General features: G+C 36.0%; 2 protein-coding genes across 2 annotated transcripts in view; one reads left to right on the top strand and one right to left on the bottom strand.

Moving 5' to 3' along the window:
• The window catches only part of ITGB3BP (integrin subunit beta 3 binding protein), a 70395-nt gene extending 60460 nt beyond the window's left edge, over nt 1-9935 (top strand). Inside the window, exons 8-9 of the mRNA XM_059374976.1 lie at nt 2887-2937; nt 7490-9935. Of these exons, the coding sequence (XP_059230959.1) occupies nt 2887-2936 (50 nt within the window). The 3' untranslated portion in view covers nt 2937; nt 7490-9935. The remainder of the gene's footprint in view (nt 1-2886; nt 2938-7489) is intronic.
• A 471-nt stretch (nt 9936-10406) lies between these two features.
• The window catches only part of ALG6 (ALG6 alpha-1,3-glucosyltransferase), a 67367-nt gene continuing 61689 nt past the window's right edge, over nt 10407-16084 (bottom strand). The window contains exons 13-15 of the mRNA XM_059374977.1: nt 15704-15772; nt 15378-15576; nt 10407-11622 (exon numbers count right to left, since the gene is read on the bottom strand). Coding sequence (XP_059230960.1) covers nt 11425-11622; nt 15378-15576; nt 15704-15772 — 466 coding nt within the window. The 3' untranslated portion in view covers nt 10407-11424. The remainder of the gene's footprint in view (nt 11623-15377; nt 15577-15703; nt 15773-16084) is intronic.

Below are 16084 nucleotides of genomic sequence, written 5' to 3'. Positions count from 1 at the left end.
CTGAACTTTACATTGTTCAAAAAAGTTGATTGTCTCAGCTATTTGTAATACAAAATATTTCAGAATTTCTAGCTGTGGCCTTCAAAAGAAAAGCACAAACTATAACATTTCTGTTTTCTTTAGCTACCTTACTGTCTTACATTGTAAAATACATCTGGGTCATAGGATTTTAAGTTTTCAAATTCTTGGACTACAGGACAAATTTTAAACTCTTTTTGTTCTAAGACTATAAAATAGTTTGATATGGCCTTTTCATTCTAACCACCCACGGAAGTATTTTTTAACTTAAAAATACGTTGTTCTTTCCCCCACTCAATCTTGAAAAAGTATTTATCATATTGGCCAAATAATTTTACTCCCTAGAAAACTACTACCCTTTTTGTTTTTTATATCTTAACATTAAACATTAACATTTTTTAAATACTTCAGTTTTAAAAGTACTAAGTTTGAAGTCGAGACATGATGAGTTTTAGAAGAAACAACAAAAATTCCTTCCTGTGCCTTAATGTTCTTGGTTTATCTGGAGATAAAAAAAAAATGGAGATACTAGTTTTGGTGACCTAGATCTACATTAATCTACAACTATAGTCCTTAGCTCTTTCTCAGAATTCACCTACCATGTATGTTGTATGTGGTTCATACCTTTCCTATTAATAATGTTAATGCCCCTGTCTTACACTATTCATCACTGTTTGGGGGATATATTTTGACTGCTTACTTGAGATTTGTCTAGAATTTAAGAAAAAACAAACTGATCTATTACTTTTCAAAGCCTTTTAAATAATTTCTTCTGCAATTTGAATTTTTGTATACCTCTTTAGAAGTATGATCATTTTAATCTTTTAAATAATCAGTTAAAAAAATTAAACCATAGATTTGAACTAACTTAATAGCAATTATGTGTTTAAGAGGTGTAAATAACTTGCTATCAGACATTACGAATATCCAGGTGCTCTGTATGTGCTGATGACAACAAAATTGAAACGAAAGACTGTAATAATTCTGACTGGTTTTCTCTGCAGAAGATATTGATTATTTGTGTGTGGTGAGAGATTTGGAAAATTCAATTAAAGGAGTTGTGCAAAGGTTTCATAAATTTTCCTTCTACAGCATGTACACAGACATTGTTGCGTATTAAATCAATGCAGCACTTCACAATATATTTTCTTTGAAACATAAAAATAAATAACATTTAAACAGTTCTGCTTACTACAGAAACAAATTTTATTTTCTGTGAAGCATTTAGTCATGTGCTATCACTGACTCATACACATTTGCCAGCTGTAACAAATTTTATAGACATTTTCTCCAGAGACATATCTCACATACTATGAATTTTTAAATGAGCAAATGGTGAAGAAGGGATGTCAGCAATATAAAAATTGATCAGTTAAAAGATAAAAGCATAAGTAAAGAGATTTGTATGGTAGTCTTAATAGGTTTTATTAAATAAAAATACTATAAAAAGACAGTAATGAACAGACTGAAGACTAACCATTCTTGAGGTGGAGAAAAATTATTCTGGCACATTTAGTAGAAATTGGTTTTATGTCACCTGACAGGTGAACATTTTTTTCCCCCATTTTAACTCTTAGAGTAGTCAGAAATGCGCCTCAGAAAGGAGTTAGATAAATTTTCTAAGTGGTTTATGTATTAAACACATATATAAAATAATATAGCAGGTATTTATGGTGTCATATAGCTAATTATATAGTTAAAAGCAGGACTTCTGTAAAAAGTATTAGGTGATTTTTCCTCCAGCTCAGACCTCATGCAGGAGGAAAGACATTTGAATGCATATGTTCCCACCATGTGACTTCAGCCCTCTGGAATCTCTCTCTTTGTGGACTCCAGACCTCTCTACTGCTTCTCTCTCCACCTTGATTGCTCTTTCTTCCATCTCTGTCTAGTAAATTCCTGCTCATTCTTTAAGGTCAGCCTCAGATGTCACATCCTCTGTGTAACTTTACCCAGCTTGCCTAGGTAAAACTAAATTGCTTCTTCTGGCCTTCTACAACACTTGTCTAAATGTTTATAAATGTATTATGCTGTAGTATTGTAGTGTATTGTAATTGTCCAGTTACAGGGCTCCTGGGCTCCTCCTTGGCAAACAAACAAAGCTCATATCTCTGTATTATAGCCCCAGAGCCTAGTATATAACCTGATAGAAGGCCCACAATGCATGTTCAATGAATGAGTAAAAATAAATGCCACTCTAAGAATTTTTTAAAGGAATTTAAATATTTTCAAATCCTTATAAATCATGATCTCCTTTGAGGCACCTGGGTGGCTCAGTGATTTAGGCCACTGCCTTCAGCTCGGGTCATGATCTCAGGGTTCTGGGATCGAGCCCCGCATTGGGCTCTCTGCTCGGCCTGGACCCTGCTCCCCCACCTCGCCCTGTCTGCCTCTCTGCCTACTTGTGATCTCTCTTTCTTTGTCAAATAAATAAATAAAATTTAGGAAAAAAATTATGATCCCCTTCCGTGCCTCATCCATTTAATATTTACTGAATGCCTATGATGAGCCAGGCCCTTTTCTAGCACTGGGGATACAGTAATGAACAAGGCAAACATAGATAGTCCTGCCCTCGGTATTGTAGAATCAGTCACCAAAGAGAAATAATTTTAACAAAGCATAAGCATACATAATAATAATAAAGTCTTTTTGGCACTTTTTATCCTAAATTCTTAAATGTACATTCTGAAAGAGAATTGGGCAAATTGGTAAGATGTTGAAATGAGAATTTATAACTCCAAAGCTATTTGTAAGGTAAAATAAAGCTTTAGGTTCTTTAATTTCATTTGATTCAGCATTTATTCTACATCATATACTGTGACAACTTACTTTGAACTGTTTTCTGAAAAAAATATTTTTTTCTTATAGGATTGTATCATCTTGACAGCTATGAATTCCTTAAGGGCATTTTAAACTAAGGTAGGCTTTCACCATTCTAATAAAGGTTAGCCTTGTTAAATTTCACTGTTTTGTTCAGATGGAAACATTTTATTTATATTATCAAATTTGATACTGTCTATGAAGAAAATAAGGACATGAGCTTTGGAGGTGTTTTTGAAATTACATTTAATCTATTTTTATAAATAATAGGATAATCTGACAAGATATGTGAATGAGAGGCTGGTTAAAAAGAACTGTAGAGCTCATCAGCCTAGCTTTAAAAGTGAAAAAGCACATATATTTAGGTGAGTTGTATAGAGAGCTCTTAATTTAGCACCTTTAGTATAAATAACTAATTAGGTACTGACAGGTGGGTTATAGTTTCTGTAGGACACATGTAACTGAATGAGATACAAGTCTATGAATTTGGAAATTTGCTGAATTAAGTAAATAATTATATATTAATTAGTTGTATCTTTCCTTCAAAACAGTTCCCTGTAGATTCAGCAATATAAGTAAAAAATGATACATTTATAGCATTAGCTAGAAGCAGTATGAGTCATAATGTGATATTAGTGTCTAATGTGCCTGTAACTGAAGGTTTGCATTAAGAACTAGACTATCCCAGACTTAGTGGCAGTGATATTCCAATTAAGATTCTTAGACGCTAACCCCATGTTGCCTGCTATCTCTTAGAAACAAATTAAAGCAAAATAAATTCTATACTGAAAATACATTTCTTTGGAAATGGTATTTCAAATGATTAGTATTAGCTTCCTAACTAACAGTTTTCAAAATATTTGCAAAGCATCTTATGTACAAAATTGTGTCACTTTTCATTCATTATAATGTTTATTCTGTTGTACACAACAAATAATAGTTTATAATAATAACTGATACTTACTAAGCACTGCCAGCGTGCCAGGTACTACTACAGGCTACACTCAACCTTTTCAACAATGTGTGTGATATACAGTTATTGTCTTTATTTTATAGTTAGGAAACTGAGGCACAAAGAGGTTAATAACCTTGACCTAGAATTACCTCAGAAACAGAGCCAGGAGGCTAACCTGAGTAGGCTGGTATCAGAGCCTTTGCTTTGCCCACTCACAATAGTAAACTATGATTGTCAGGCTTCACTGCCAGTCAAAGGTTTTAGTTCCTATGAAATAGTAAGGATCTAATATATATACATAAACACATGTACTCGTCATAGGGTTAAACATTTTGTGGAAAATTTCTGGTCCATGGCAGTCCACAGACAACTATTAGATGGCTATCATAAATACATAGTGACTGTTATTCATCTGGCTAATAACATACACATTTAGTATATTATGGTCTCATTTGTGAACTTTGGAGAACTTAGAGTACTGAGAATAGCTTTGTGTTCCTGGAGTCTAATAAAAATTAGAATGTTAGGGGTGTTATTCTGAGTCTTTAATATGAGTAGTATTTACAAAAAACTTGCAGGAATGAAGGTTGACCCACCTCTCAGCTTCCCTTTTTGTGGAAAGCAGTAGAGAAATAACAATGAAATGAAATTGGACTAAACCTTTGAGGCATTTCTCTGGGCTCATTTGACTGTGTTTTCTTATTTTGGGCACTTTCTTCATGATCGTACCCATTCCTTGACTTTAGTTCTTACCTTAGTGGAATTGATAGTTTCCAAATCGACTTTGACCTTCCTGAGCTATAAACCCACAATCTCAGCTGCCATATATTGTCCCCTAAGAAAATTGATTTCATCATTTCCTCCCCAAATTCTAACTCATTCTACTTTTGTAGGGATTACATTCATCCAGTGATAAGGCTTACAACCTCAAAATTCTCTCTCTTTTTTGTGCCCCCATGTGCAACTGCTGCCAGGTCAGCTCCCTTCTAAAAATGTTTACCTCTCCCTTCCATTACCCCTGTACATGCCCCTTGTACTATACTGGCCTCTCATCCAGATTATCCTCCCCACTGTAACCTGCCTCTGCTTATTGGTCTCTTTTCCCTACAGCTTGTCCTGCTATTGAACAAATTATGCTTAAGAAGATATCACTCTACCATATTCACAGTAAAATCCAAATTTATATTTATCCTCCCCATTGTAACCTGCCTCTCTGCCTCTCTGCCCCTCGGTCCCTTATCCCTACAGCCTGGCCTGCTACTGAAAAAATTATGCTTAAGAAGATATCACTCTATCATATTCACAGTAAAATCCAAATTTATACTAACATTCAGAACTCTTCCTAATGTGACCACAGCTTACCTTGTCCTTGGTCCTTAATCTCTCCAGATTATGTACCATTCTCCAGACACACTCCTCAGAGAGAAACTTTCTCATTCCCTTATCTTTGTTCTTGTGTTTCCTCTGCTTAACATGTTTTCCCCCGTCACTGTAAAAAATTTACCCATCTTTCAGAATCTGCTTATGACTCACCTTGCATTAGACTTCTTCAGATCCCTCTGTTCCATGTTCTCTCATTGTTCCTTTTTTGTGCATTTGTCATAGCTGTCTAACTGATTTTGTCCTGTGCTCAAAAAACCTTTGACAAGCACAGTACTCCTAATACCATTGTGCCCAACTTCCCCATCTACGTCAGTTCCTGTCCTCTCTCACACTTAAGTGATTATTCCTCCTGACCTTTATTGTTCAGGGGGGAGAAATACCCCAGATTCATTCCCAGAGCCTTTAACAAGCAAACTATTATAAAATAATGTTAGAATAAGAGAGAGTGTGAGTAAGAGAGGCGGCAACCTGTAGGCCACAGACAGGACAAAGACCAGCAAAGGACTGGAGGGCGCATGGTAGGCTAATATTAACAGGGGATACTGCAGGAGATACTGGAGTAATATATCTAGAAACAACTGGATAAATAACTTGGTTAACAAAAGTGTGAGCCTTAGTATAAAGGTAGCACTTGCATTATGCCAACCTTTTAAACCTAGTGATCAAGCTGAAGATCCAAGATTTATATTCTATACATGAAATGATAATAAGGCAAGCTATGGTAAGCAATACAGGTTCAGACCCCTCTTCTTTCTAGGATTCTGGGCAATAGCAAGCACAAAAAAGGATGAATCCATTTAGAATCAAAGTGTCAACTTAATTAGTGGAGAAATTAACTTCCAACATGGGAGGCCCTCCGACAGAAGCTTAGGGTAACTAATATGGAGTGGGCCTCAGGCAGAAGTGAAGCCTTCTCTCTCCCACACTAAGTCTAAATCTTGAACCCTGTGAATCTCAATCTTGAACCCAAGGAGAGAGCTGGATCTTTGGGGGCACCTGGGTGGCTCAGTGGGTTAAGGCCTCTGCCTTCAGCTCGGGTCATGATCTCAGGGTCCTGGGATCAAGCCCCGCATCGGGCTCTGCTCAGCGGGGAGCCTGCTTCCTCCTCCCTCTCTCTCTACCTGCCTCTCTGTCTACTTGTGATCTCTGTCAAATAAATAAATAAAATCTTCAAAAAAAAAAAAAAAAAAAGAAAGAAAGCAAGCTGGATCTTTCAAATAAACTCCTTGTCCACATGACATTGATCATAGTATTTGTTTTTGGTGGATCCTGAATTTGGCGTTAGAATCTTTCTCAACACACTTCTAGCAGCCCTGATCAATTGATGAAACTCTTTTGCAATGCTCTGGAATTATAACAGAGGAGAGGATTTGGATTACATATCCAGCACCAGCTCTGTTATCTACTTAGCACTGTGGCCTTAACAAGGCACTCGGTTCCCCGAAACCTTAATTATAAAATGAGACTGATATTTACCTTGTGGGATTGTACAAAATGAACTTAACTAGCACCTCTCCCATAGTAACTAGTCTTACTCTCCTGTATAATATTGTCATTAGGTCTGATAACTGTGTATCAGTAACCCATAGGGATATTAAGTGAACACTAGAGTGCTTAAAATCTTCTACAGGAATTCAGAGCAAACTCAAATTGGCAAGCATTGGTGGTTGTCAAGTTGGCAACCTGCCTTCTTCTAGGGTGGACTCTCATGAATAGGGAAATATAGGAGCCTACCATGCATTACTTAATAGCTGCCAATGTAAGCATGGAAGGGGTATTTCAGGAGTGAAAGGTCCATGTACCCTATGGGAAATATGCCATCATTTGCCAATGGCTGAAGACTTCCTCTCACAGAGGTCCTAATCCAAACGGCAAGAACTTCTGCCACCACTAGGAGGCCCCAGAGGGACATACTCTGAATAGGAAGGCCAGTAAATACGGTCTCTTTTTTGGGGGGGCAGCTGTTGGAGGAAACACCTGCTGAAAGGCCCTGAAGGCTTACAGACAAAAGGCATGTAGATTTTGGTGTTTTCAGCAAGTAGATCATGTAGGAGTTTTAGAAATATCTGAGAAGTACCTCACGATCCATCTTCACATAAAGAGTGTGGTGTCTGAGTAAGCCCTATTGACAATTATTTGTGAAGGTGAATCTTGTTAGAAGACCCCAAAATAAGCAAATGAGAGATTACCAGTATCTAAACGAGGTACAGATTACCTGGTAAATGGGTGTTTAAATCATTTAAGTAGTTTATGAGATGCATGTTAATGTGGAATCTAATTCTTGATTTAATAATCATCTTTTATATCCTACAGGCATTTAAAAGAAATGCACTTACTATGAACACCAACTTCTGCATCTGCCTGATCATATTTAAAGGAACAGAAGAAATGTTTGTAATTAATCTGCCCAGTAAATACCAGATCATAGCACTAGGCAGGTGCGGGTCTAGATAAAATTTCTTGCAGCTAATTTAAACTTTCTACACACACCAGTAGATAATCTCAATGTAAATAATACATTTCTTCTTGACCCTTTAATGTAAGCCAACATGTAGACGAGGATATTAACTTCTATTCTCTATCACATACCCTTCTGTAGACTTTTAGCATTTGTGGATAGGGGTTTTGGGTTTTTGTTTTGTTTTGTTTGTTTGTAGTTGATCGTGGATAGATTTTTAAAGCATTTATGAAAATAGCACTTTAATAAAACTGTGTTTTAAAACTCAGATTAAATTTAATGGCAAGTGGAATTAGGTATCATTTTTCCAATGATTTTCCAAGCCCCAAATGCCTATTAGATTCTTTTTAAACTTTTAAATTTTTTCTAGAAGTTTATTGCATAGCCACTATCTCAGGGGTGAGTTTTTATCCTCTAAGTTATTTCTACGCTTATACCAAAGAACTGTTTTCCAAGTTTTAAAACTTTCACACCTCCTTTTATAAAATTGTGGAATGTATTTTTCAGTACAAGTTGTTCTTAAACTGAACTGCAGACTCTACTGAATTTAAAGAAGAGATCTTTTTATGGGGGATGTAATCACCTCCAAATTATTTTGAAGCATTAATTTCAATTTCTGTTTTTCTGTGGTGTTATTTTGTATCATCCTCGTACTATCACAAAATAAAGGGGAAGTAGGAATCACAGGGTGTGTTACAAATTGATAACTTTTTTTTAAGACCTCTGTATTTTTTTTTTTGACCATTTCTACAGGGAAAAAAAATGCTACTCCCTTGGTACTTGCCATAAGTCTTGACAAAATTTGTACATTATTGTATCATGTAAATAAAAATACTATATGAAGATCTGAAACAAAATTTAAGTTTGAAAATAACTGATTTTCCATTTAGAGAAATTTCAGGTTTACCTCTTACCTCTTAAAATGAGTTTTTAAAAACTATTAAATGACATGGATAGTAAATAGTAACCCAAGTAACTACTAAACCTAATTCCCTTCAGTAATGATTTTATTGGTACTATTTAAATAAGATTTTAAAGATAATCAGTCTGCTAAATATTAAGAGCACTTTGTGAAACAGTCCTAACAGGACCACCTATTACCTAAGTATACCAAAAAGGATAATTCCTTTGTGTTCTAGCATTGCAAACTAACCTTAGGATATAAGCCAAAGCATATAAAGAAACTTATATTAGTCAGGAAATAAAGGGTTAAGAAGTAGATTGGTTGCATATGTAATCCAAGTTATGTAGGTATGTGCTTAATGCTATTAAGTCAGTTACTGTATGTTTGACCTCGATACACTAAGCTTTTGCCTTTCAGAACAGCTGGGTCTGCTAAGAATCATTTCCCAGTTCTCTTCATTGTAGATCAGATGACTCTCGCTTTATCACCCTTGGAGGCCACATGAAGGACAAAGCAGAAAGATCCACAGACAAAACTAATGTTTATATGGGGGGGAGGAGGGTGCGTCATGGAGGAAGGCGGGGGATACACTTGGCCCTGATCTTCCAATGAACATAACAGAAGAGAGACCAATTGAGACTTGAAACCTCTGTGTTACTCCAACCATTATTTAGTTACATCCTATCCATCTTTTACTCCTTCTGTTGAACAGAGAGGCTCCTTTGGCTGCCTTGACTTTTGTAAATGTTTCATTCACTTAGTTGTGGTTTATCATTTGGACAGAATGCTACATCTAGGATTTTTCTCCCCTCCTTAACGCCTCAAGGGAAAATGGCTTCTGTATGCTTCATATTTGATACATGAACATACACCCTGTTCTCTTCATTTTAAGAAGCAAGCCTAAGTTTATTGGTAACAGAGAATACTATTTTTCAGACACAGTCCTTCCTTTTAAAATAAACTTGAACATAACTTAGAAGGGTTCATTTCCTAACAGGTATATTGGTGAAGTAACTGAAAAATCTTCAGCATGTTCGCATTACTTAAATATATCAAAACATCCCAATAACCCTGAGTAGAGCTGAGAAAAGTACTTTGGAATTGCCTATTTCTGTGATCATAATTCATCAATGGACATTTTTGGTATTCTGGAACCTAATCCTTCGAAGTTCAAAGTGGACTCTTCTTAAATTGGTTTCTAATGGATATAAGAGATACTTGACTTATAATTGCTGCACATCTCCATAAAAGCTACAAAGTTACTTGATATGATTAAATTATGTAAACTATTATCTAAATTATCTAAAATGTGTATTTAGAGGATTTACCTATAAGATACCTTGAATATGGGTATATTCTATTTTATTAATACTTATACAATATACTTTTATTTTCAAATAATGTTTCTCTGCTCCAGTTATTTAGAAGTTAGAACTTTCTCATCACTGATTTAAATCAACATCTTTTGTTAAACCCATGTATGCTATTACAAAAATAAAAACTAAAAAAATAGGAGTACACCAGCCAGCCAAGATGCTGACATTTGGGCACAGTGATTATAGATGGTGACCATGGACAGCGATGTTCCTGCTGATTCGGCAGTGATTCAAGGCTGCTTTTCTGTGCTGACCTGCCCTTTGAGTCCTTATGCACATTTGCTTTGAGAAAGAAATACTTCCTGATTTTTGCTTTGTCTAAACCTACTTCCTTTATCAGACATAGAAGCATATACCTTCTTTCAGCCTGTCCGTGTCTAGAACCAGATTTTCTTTGTGTCTATGTGTTCAGTGTTTTAAAATACATCACCACTTAGTCAAGATACTTTAATGAATGGCTTACGAAAGAAATATATTCATTAAAAACATAGGTTGATGTGAAAATAATTGTTTTATTCTTACCACAGAAACTGAAGAAAACACATCTTTTTTCCCCTGCCCTCCCAAAAGAATAATCTTTACATAAAAAACTATAACATAGATAGGATATATTATTTTTACCAATTGAATATGATAGCAGAGATGAGCTTCTCCTAATATAGAATGATATGTTATTAACAGAGCCAAGTTAACATGAAACATGATATGAATCAATGCTTATGGAAGTGGTAATCTTAAACCACTCAAAAAAGATCAAAAGGATGAAATCCTGTATAAAACTATTTAACTTGAACAGAATGATCCTGGAAGTTTAGAACTAGTGATCATGAGTAATTTAAAAAAAAAATCACTCAAACCACTTAAATTCAGTAAAATTCACCGATTAATTACATTCAAGTAGATCAGCATTTTTGAAATAAGAATATGGTCTAATTTCTCTGCCTTGTTATAAAGAAATCAAATTTACACATGTAATAAGGCATGTTCAAACATTAAGCCTATAAATTGCCTTCTCACAGTAATTAAAAAGATCATCACAAATTTAATCCCTGAGATATAATTTGTAAAGAATGAAATACACATTACTTGCATTCTAAAATGTAAGGAAAACTAAATTTATATACCAAAAGTAGTGATTTCCTTTAAAAAGAAGGGCTGGATTCTTCCAGTAAGCTCACTGGATTTGCAGATCTCTTTTTAAGACAACAAACTGTAGTGGTACATTCCCTGAGTAAACACTGGGATTAAGGGCCTTTTCCCACTTGGATAACTAAACATTAATAAAACTACAATATGTCTTGACCACTCCACAGTTAGAAAATAAAAGTCTCCACTGGGCTTGGGTCCCCATATACATTTACTTTGTATATAGACAACAATGACTTGTCGCCATTTTTTCCCTATAACTTTTGTGATTCTCAAAATGATAATTTCATTTATATGTAGCAAAAAAGTTCAAAAAAAACTTTCAGCACTGTTAATATTTTCATGTTTATTTGTGGAAATAAAGCTAGTTGGTTTTCTTCGGATTTCTTCCATTTTTGGAATCCCACATGATTATGATGTTAAAATATACCAAGAAGAACAGGAAGTTCAAGCAGGATAAAAAACAAACCAATACAGAAAATAAGTCCGGTAATTTCTGAGGAGGTTCCAGTGTGACAGTTATCAGTGTCAGAAGTACCATAGTGAAGACTGAGGTAAGAAACTGTAAGGAGGGAAAAAAACATTATTGAGTAATATAAAAGACAGAATTTAAATGCACTGGTAACATTTACTTATAGCTGTAAGTGAGCAGAACTGAAGGTGAGGGGTGGGGGGTCCAATCTCTTCTACTGGTGGATCTCAACCTAGGCCACATGTTAGAACCATTTGGGGGGTAGGTATAAAAACCTCAATGCCAGACCACACTTCAGAACAATTAAATCAGAGTTTCTGGCGTAGGTCTTAGGATTTAAAAGCTTACCAAGTGATTCCCATGTATAGCCAAAGCCTCAGGATACCTTTCATACTTAATACCACCCACATACTAATGAAAGTTACCTGGAATAGACAATATTGCTAGTCAGGGTTAAATTCAGGGTATGCTCCAGGACCTTGAGTCCCTATAAGGATATAAAGTTCTAAGCTAATCTAAGAACCTGTCTATAAAAAAGCCGTCCATGGCAAATAGAAAATTATATTTCATATTCATGGAACACTTTCGATGGTCTAATGCTGCAGTAAGTCAGGGTGGAGCATATGAAAGAAAATGTAATCTTGCCTCAAAGAGTTTTCAGTTTAATTAGGGGAATGGAGGAACTAATTAAATAAAATCACAAGGTGATATTTTATTAAATGACAAAATGAGTAGTAAAGATACTTCATTGATTGTAATTGTGTAGCAGTCAGTTTTCTTTAGACTAGTGCACTGTACAACAGAACTTTCTACAATGATGGGAAAGTTCTATGCCTGTGTACATCAAGAGAATAACTGCTAACCACACATGGTGGTCACTGAGCAGGCAAAATATGCTTATTGTGGCTGAGCTGAATTTTTTATTTTATTTAATTTTACTAAGTCTAAATTTTTAATGTGTCTAGTGGCTACTGTATTGGACAGGTTTTTTTTTTAAAGATTATTTATTATCTGAGCGAGAGAGTGTACATACAAAGAAGGGAGAAGGGGAGAGGAAAAGAGGAAAGAACCACAAGCAGACTCCCTGCTGAGCACAGAGCCCCAAGCAGGGCTCGATCCCAGGACCCTGAGATCATTACCTGAGCCGAAATCAAGAATCATACCTAATCAACAGAGGCACCCAGGCACTCCTACCATATTGGACCGTTTAGCTCTAGACTGTGAGCTCCTTTAAGACAAGGACCAGACAGATCTTATTCATTTTATCTTGGCATAGCACATAAGTACACAGAAGCTGCTTAAGTAAGTGGAGAAAGCAAACAGTCAGGAATCATAGTGACTTTCAAGAAGGAGGCGGGACATAAATGGAACCCTAAAAACTGTTTTAATGTCTATATTATAACAGGATTTAAAGATCCGAATAGAGTAATGTAGTACTTATTCCAGATAGAAGCCTGGGAAGGATAATAACCAAAAAGGCTCACAAATAGGTATAAACGGTATAAATATCCTCCAAAGGGAAAATCCCTGTCAACCTTAGTGAAAAGTGAAAACTTCTGAAGTGAAACCATCAAATTTAAAGTTTCAAACTCAAGGGACATTTTCATGGCTCAGTCAATTAAGCATTCAACTCTTGGTTTTGGCTTAGGTCATGATCTCAGGGTTGTGAGATAGAGTCTCACATCAGGCTTTCCACTCAGCTCAGTTTGCTTGAGATTCTTTACCCCTCATTCTCCCCCCCCCACCCGCCCTGCTCCTCCCCCTCTCCACCTTAAAGAAAATCTTTAAAAAAAAAAGTTTCAAACAAGAAATATGGGACTGGTTGAAATGTCATGACACCATGATCCTGAATCAGCATTGAGGGGCATGTTGAAATTCCTCCTGCTTTATTACTTTTTATTTTATTTTAAATATTTTATTTATTCATTTGAGAGAGGGAGAGCACGAGCAGGGTGAGGGGCAGAAAGAGAAGCAGACTCCCTGTTTATCAGGGAGCCCAATGTGGGGCTTGACCCCAGGATCATAACCTGAGCCGAAGGCAGACACTTAACCAACTGAGGGACCCAGGCACCGTAAAGTTCCTCCTGCTTTAAACAAACTCCAGCTATTACCCCATTTGTCTACTTCTGTTTACAGCAAAGTTTCCCAGAGGAGTTTATTTAACTTACTGTATCCAATTCCCTTCCCATTCTTTACTGAATCCACATGAATTAAGATTTTTACCTCAGCTGCTCCAATCAAACTGCCCTGGCCAAAGATCCATAATGATCTCCACTGTACTAAATCCAGTGGTTATTTCTTATTGCCTTATTTGATTTCTCAACAGCTTCTGAAGGTGCATATGCCTCTAATCTCCTTGAAACACTTCCTTCACTTGAATTCCATAACACCAGACTCTTCTGGGTTCTTCCCATCTCAACAGTTAATCCTTCTCAGACAACTTTGCTGGTTACTTCTCATGTCCCCTACCTCTGAGCACTGTAATATCCCAAGGCTCAGTACTTAGTCGTCTAATATATTCATACCTTTGGTGAGCTCATCTGTGACATGACTAATTATTATCTCAATGCCAAAGACTCAACTTACTGTCTCCAGCCTGGACCTCTCTCCCCTAAACTCCAGACTCAAATGGATATGTAATAAGCACCTAAAACTACAAGTGCAAGCTACCCTTAATAAGATTAACAGCTGACCTCTTAGAAAACACTGAGGCCACAAGGCAGTGGGATGGATGACATTCAAATTGCTGAAAGAAAAAGATAAGAATTCCTTTTCAAGCAAAATTGCTTTTCTAGTCACCCCTTCAGGGTGCCTGGGTGGCTCAGTTGGCTTAGCAACTCAGGTCATGATCCCAGAGTTTTGGGACGGAGTCCCATATCAGACTCCCTGCTCAGCAGGGATCCTGCTTCTCCCTCTGACGCTCTACAGAGCCACCCAGGTGTCCCGACTACATTTTCTATGATTCCATGTTACAGTCTGAATTATGTCCCCACAAAATTCATGTTATAGCCCTACCCCCCAATGTGAATGCATTTGGAGACAGAAACTTTAGGAAGGTTAAATTAATATTAAATTGAGGTTGTAAGGGTGGAGTCCTAATTTGATAGGACTAGTGTTCTTATAAGGATTAGAGGCACCACAGAATGCTCTACACGCCCACACAAAGAAGAGGCCATATGAGGCAAAGTTGCCTATAACCCAGAATTAGAGGCCTCAACCAGAAACTGTGATAAGGCACCTTGCTTTTGGATTTCTAGCCTCCAGAACTATATGAAAATACATTTCTGTTATTAAGCCCCCCAGTCTGTGGTATTTTGCTATGGCAAAGCAAACTAATACATAACATTTATATGAAATGTCCAGATTGGTAAATACATAGGTATAGAAAGTATATTACTGGCTGTCCAATGCTAGAGTTTAGGGTAGAATGGGAAATGGGTGCTAATGGAAAGAGGGTTCCTTTTTGGGGTGATGGAAATAATCTAAAATTAGATTGTGATCATGGTTGTACAACTCTATGTACATACTTAAAATCACCAAATTGCACACTTTAAATGGGTGGATTTTATGGCTGAATTTATGTGTATTAGATCTCAAAAAAGCTATAAGAGAAAGATATTACTTTTTTTTTTTTTTTTTAAATAGTGGCATGCTAAGTGCCATTCCTTAAAAACTAAACAACTCATGGCCAGCTATTGATTTCAGCTCAGGTCATGATCTCAAGGTTGTGAGACTGAGCCCCATGTTGGACTCCTCACTGGGCATGACGCCTGCCTAAGATTCTCTCTCTCCCTCTGCCCACAGCACTCTCTCTAAACAAACAAAAAAGAAACTGAACAACTTACCAAATATTGTATAATTCTGGGAAGAAATGTAAAACATGGAAGGTATTTCCTAACAGAAATGGAAAAGGATTTCAATTGCAGTTCTTCTTCAGAAGTCTTTTCAAATATTGAAAAAGAAGTTGCACAAGCTATAAAAAATGCCATCGTTGTCACAACTGAGGGGATTAGGAGTTCATCCTTCAACAGAAGAGGTAGCATACTGTAAGGGATAACAGAAAAAAATATCAAAAGAGAATTGCTAATTCAAAACATAATCACTTTGTAAAAAATTTTTAAATAGTTTATGATAACTATACTGAAAATATATAAATATGGGTTTGACTCACCTAAATGTTGACACAAGTAAAAACCAAGTAGACATAAAAGGAATTTCACTTAAAACTAAGCAGACAGGTCTAAAATGATAAAGAAAAAATATTTTAATCTTAGGAAACAGAATTTCAATTCTTGTGAAAAATATAAACACATTATATCTATCTGATCTTTGGGGTAGCTAAACAAACAAATAAAAAACAGCCAGTAAGGTCTCCATATAGATCACTGGTTCATTTTTTTGGTATCAGTCCAAACTCAGTGAGTCTAAACACAAACAAGGTATCAACTCCTCCCAATAACTGAAAAACTGCTTATTCCAATATTCCATTAATGGAACTTTTTTTTCCTTGTCATACAAACAGCAGCTTATAGAAAGGATCAGATAAACAAAC

This window comes from Mustela nigripes, chromosome 14, assembly GCF_022355385.1.
Source record: "Mustela nigripes isolate SB6536 chromosome 14, MUSNIG.SB6536, whole genome shotgun sequence".
In the NCBI taxonomy this organism is placed as follows: Eukaryota; Metazoa; Chordata; class Mammalia; order Carnivora; family Mustelidae; genus Mustela; species Mustela nigripes.
This window is presented reverse-complemented; position numbering and strand designations above follow the sequence as displayed.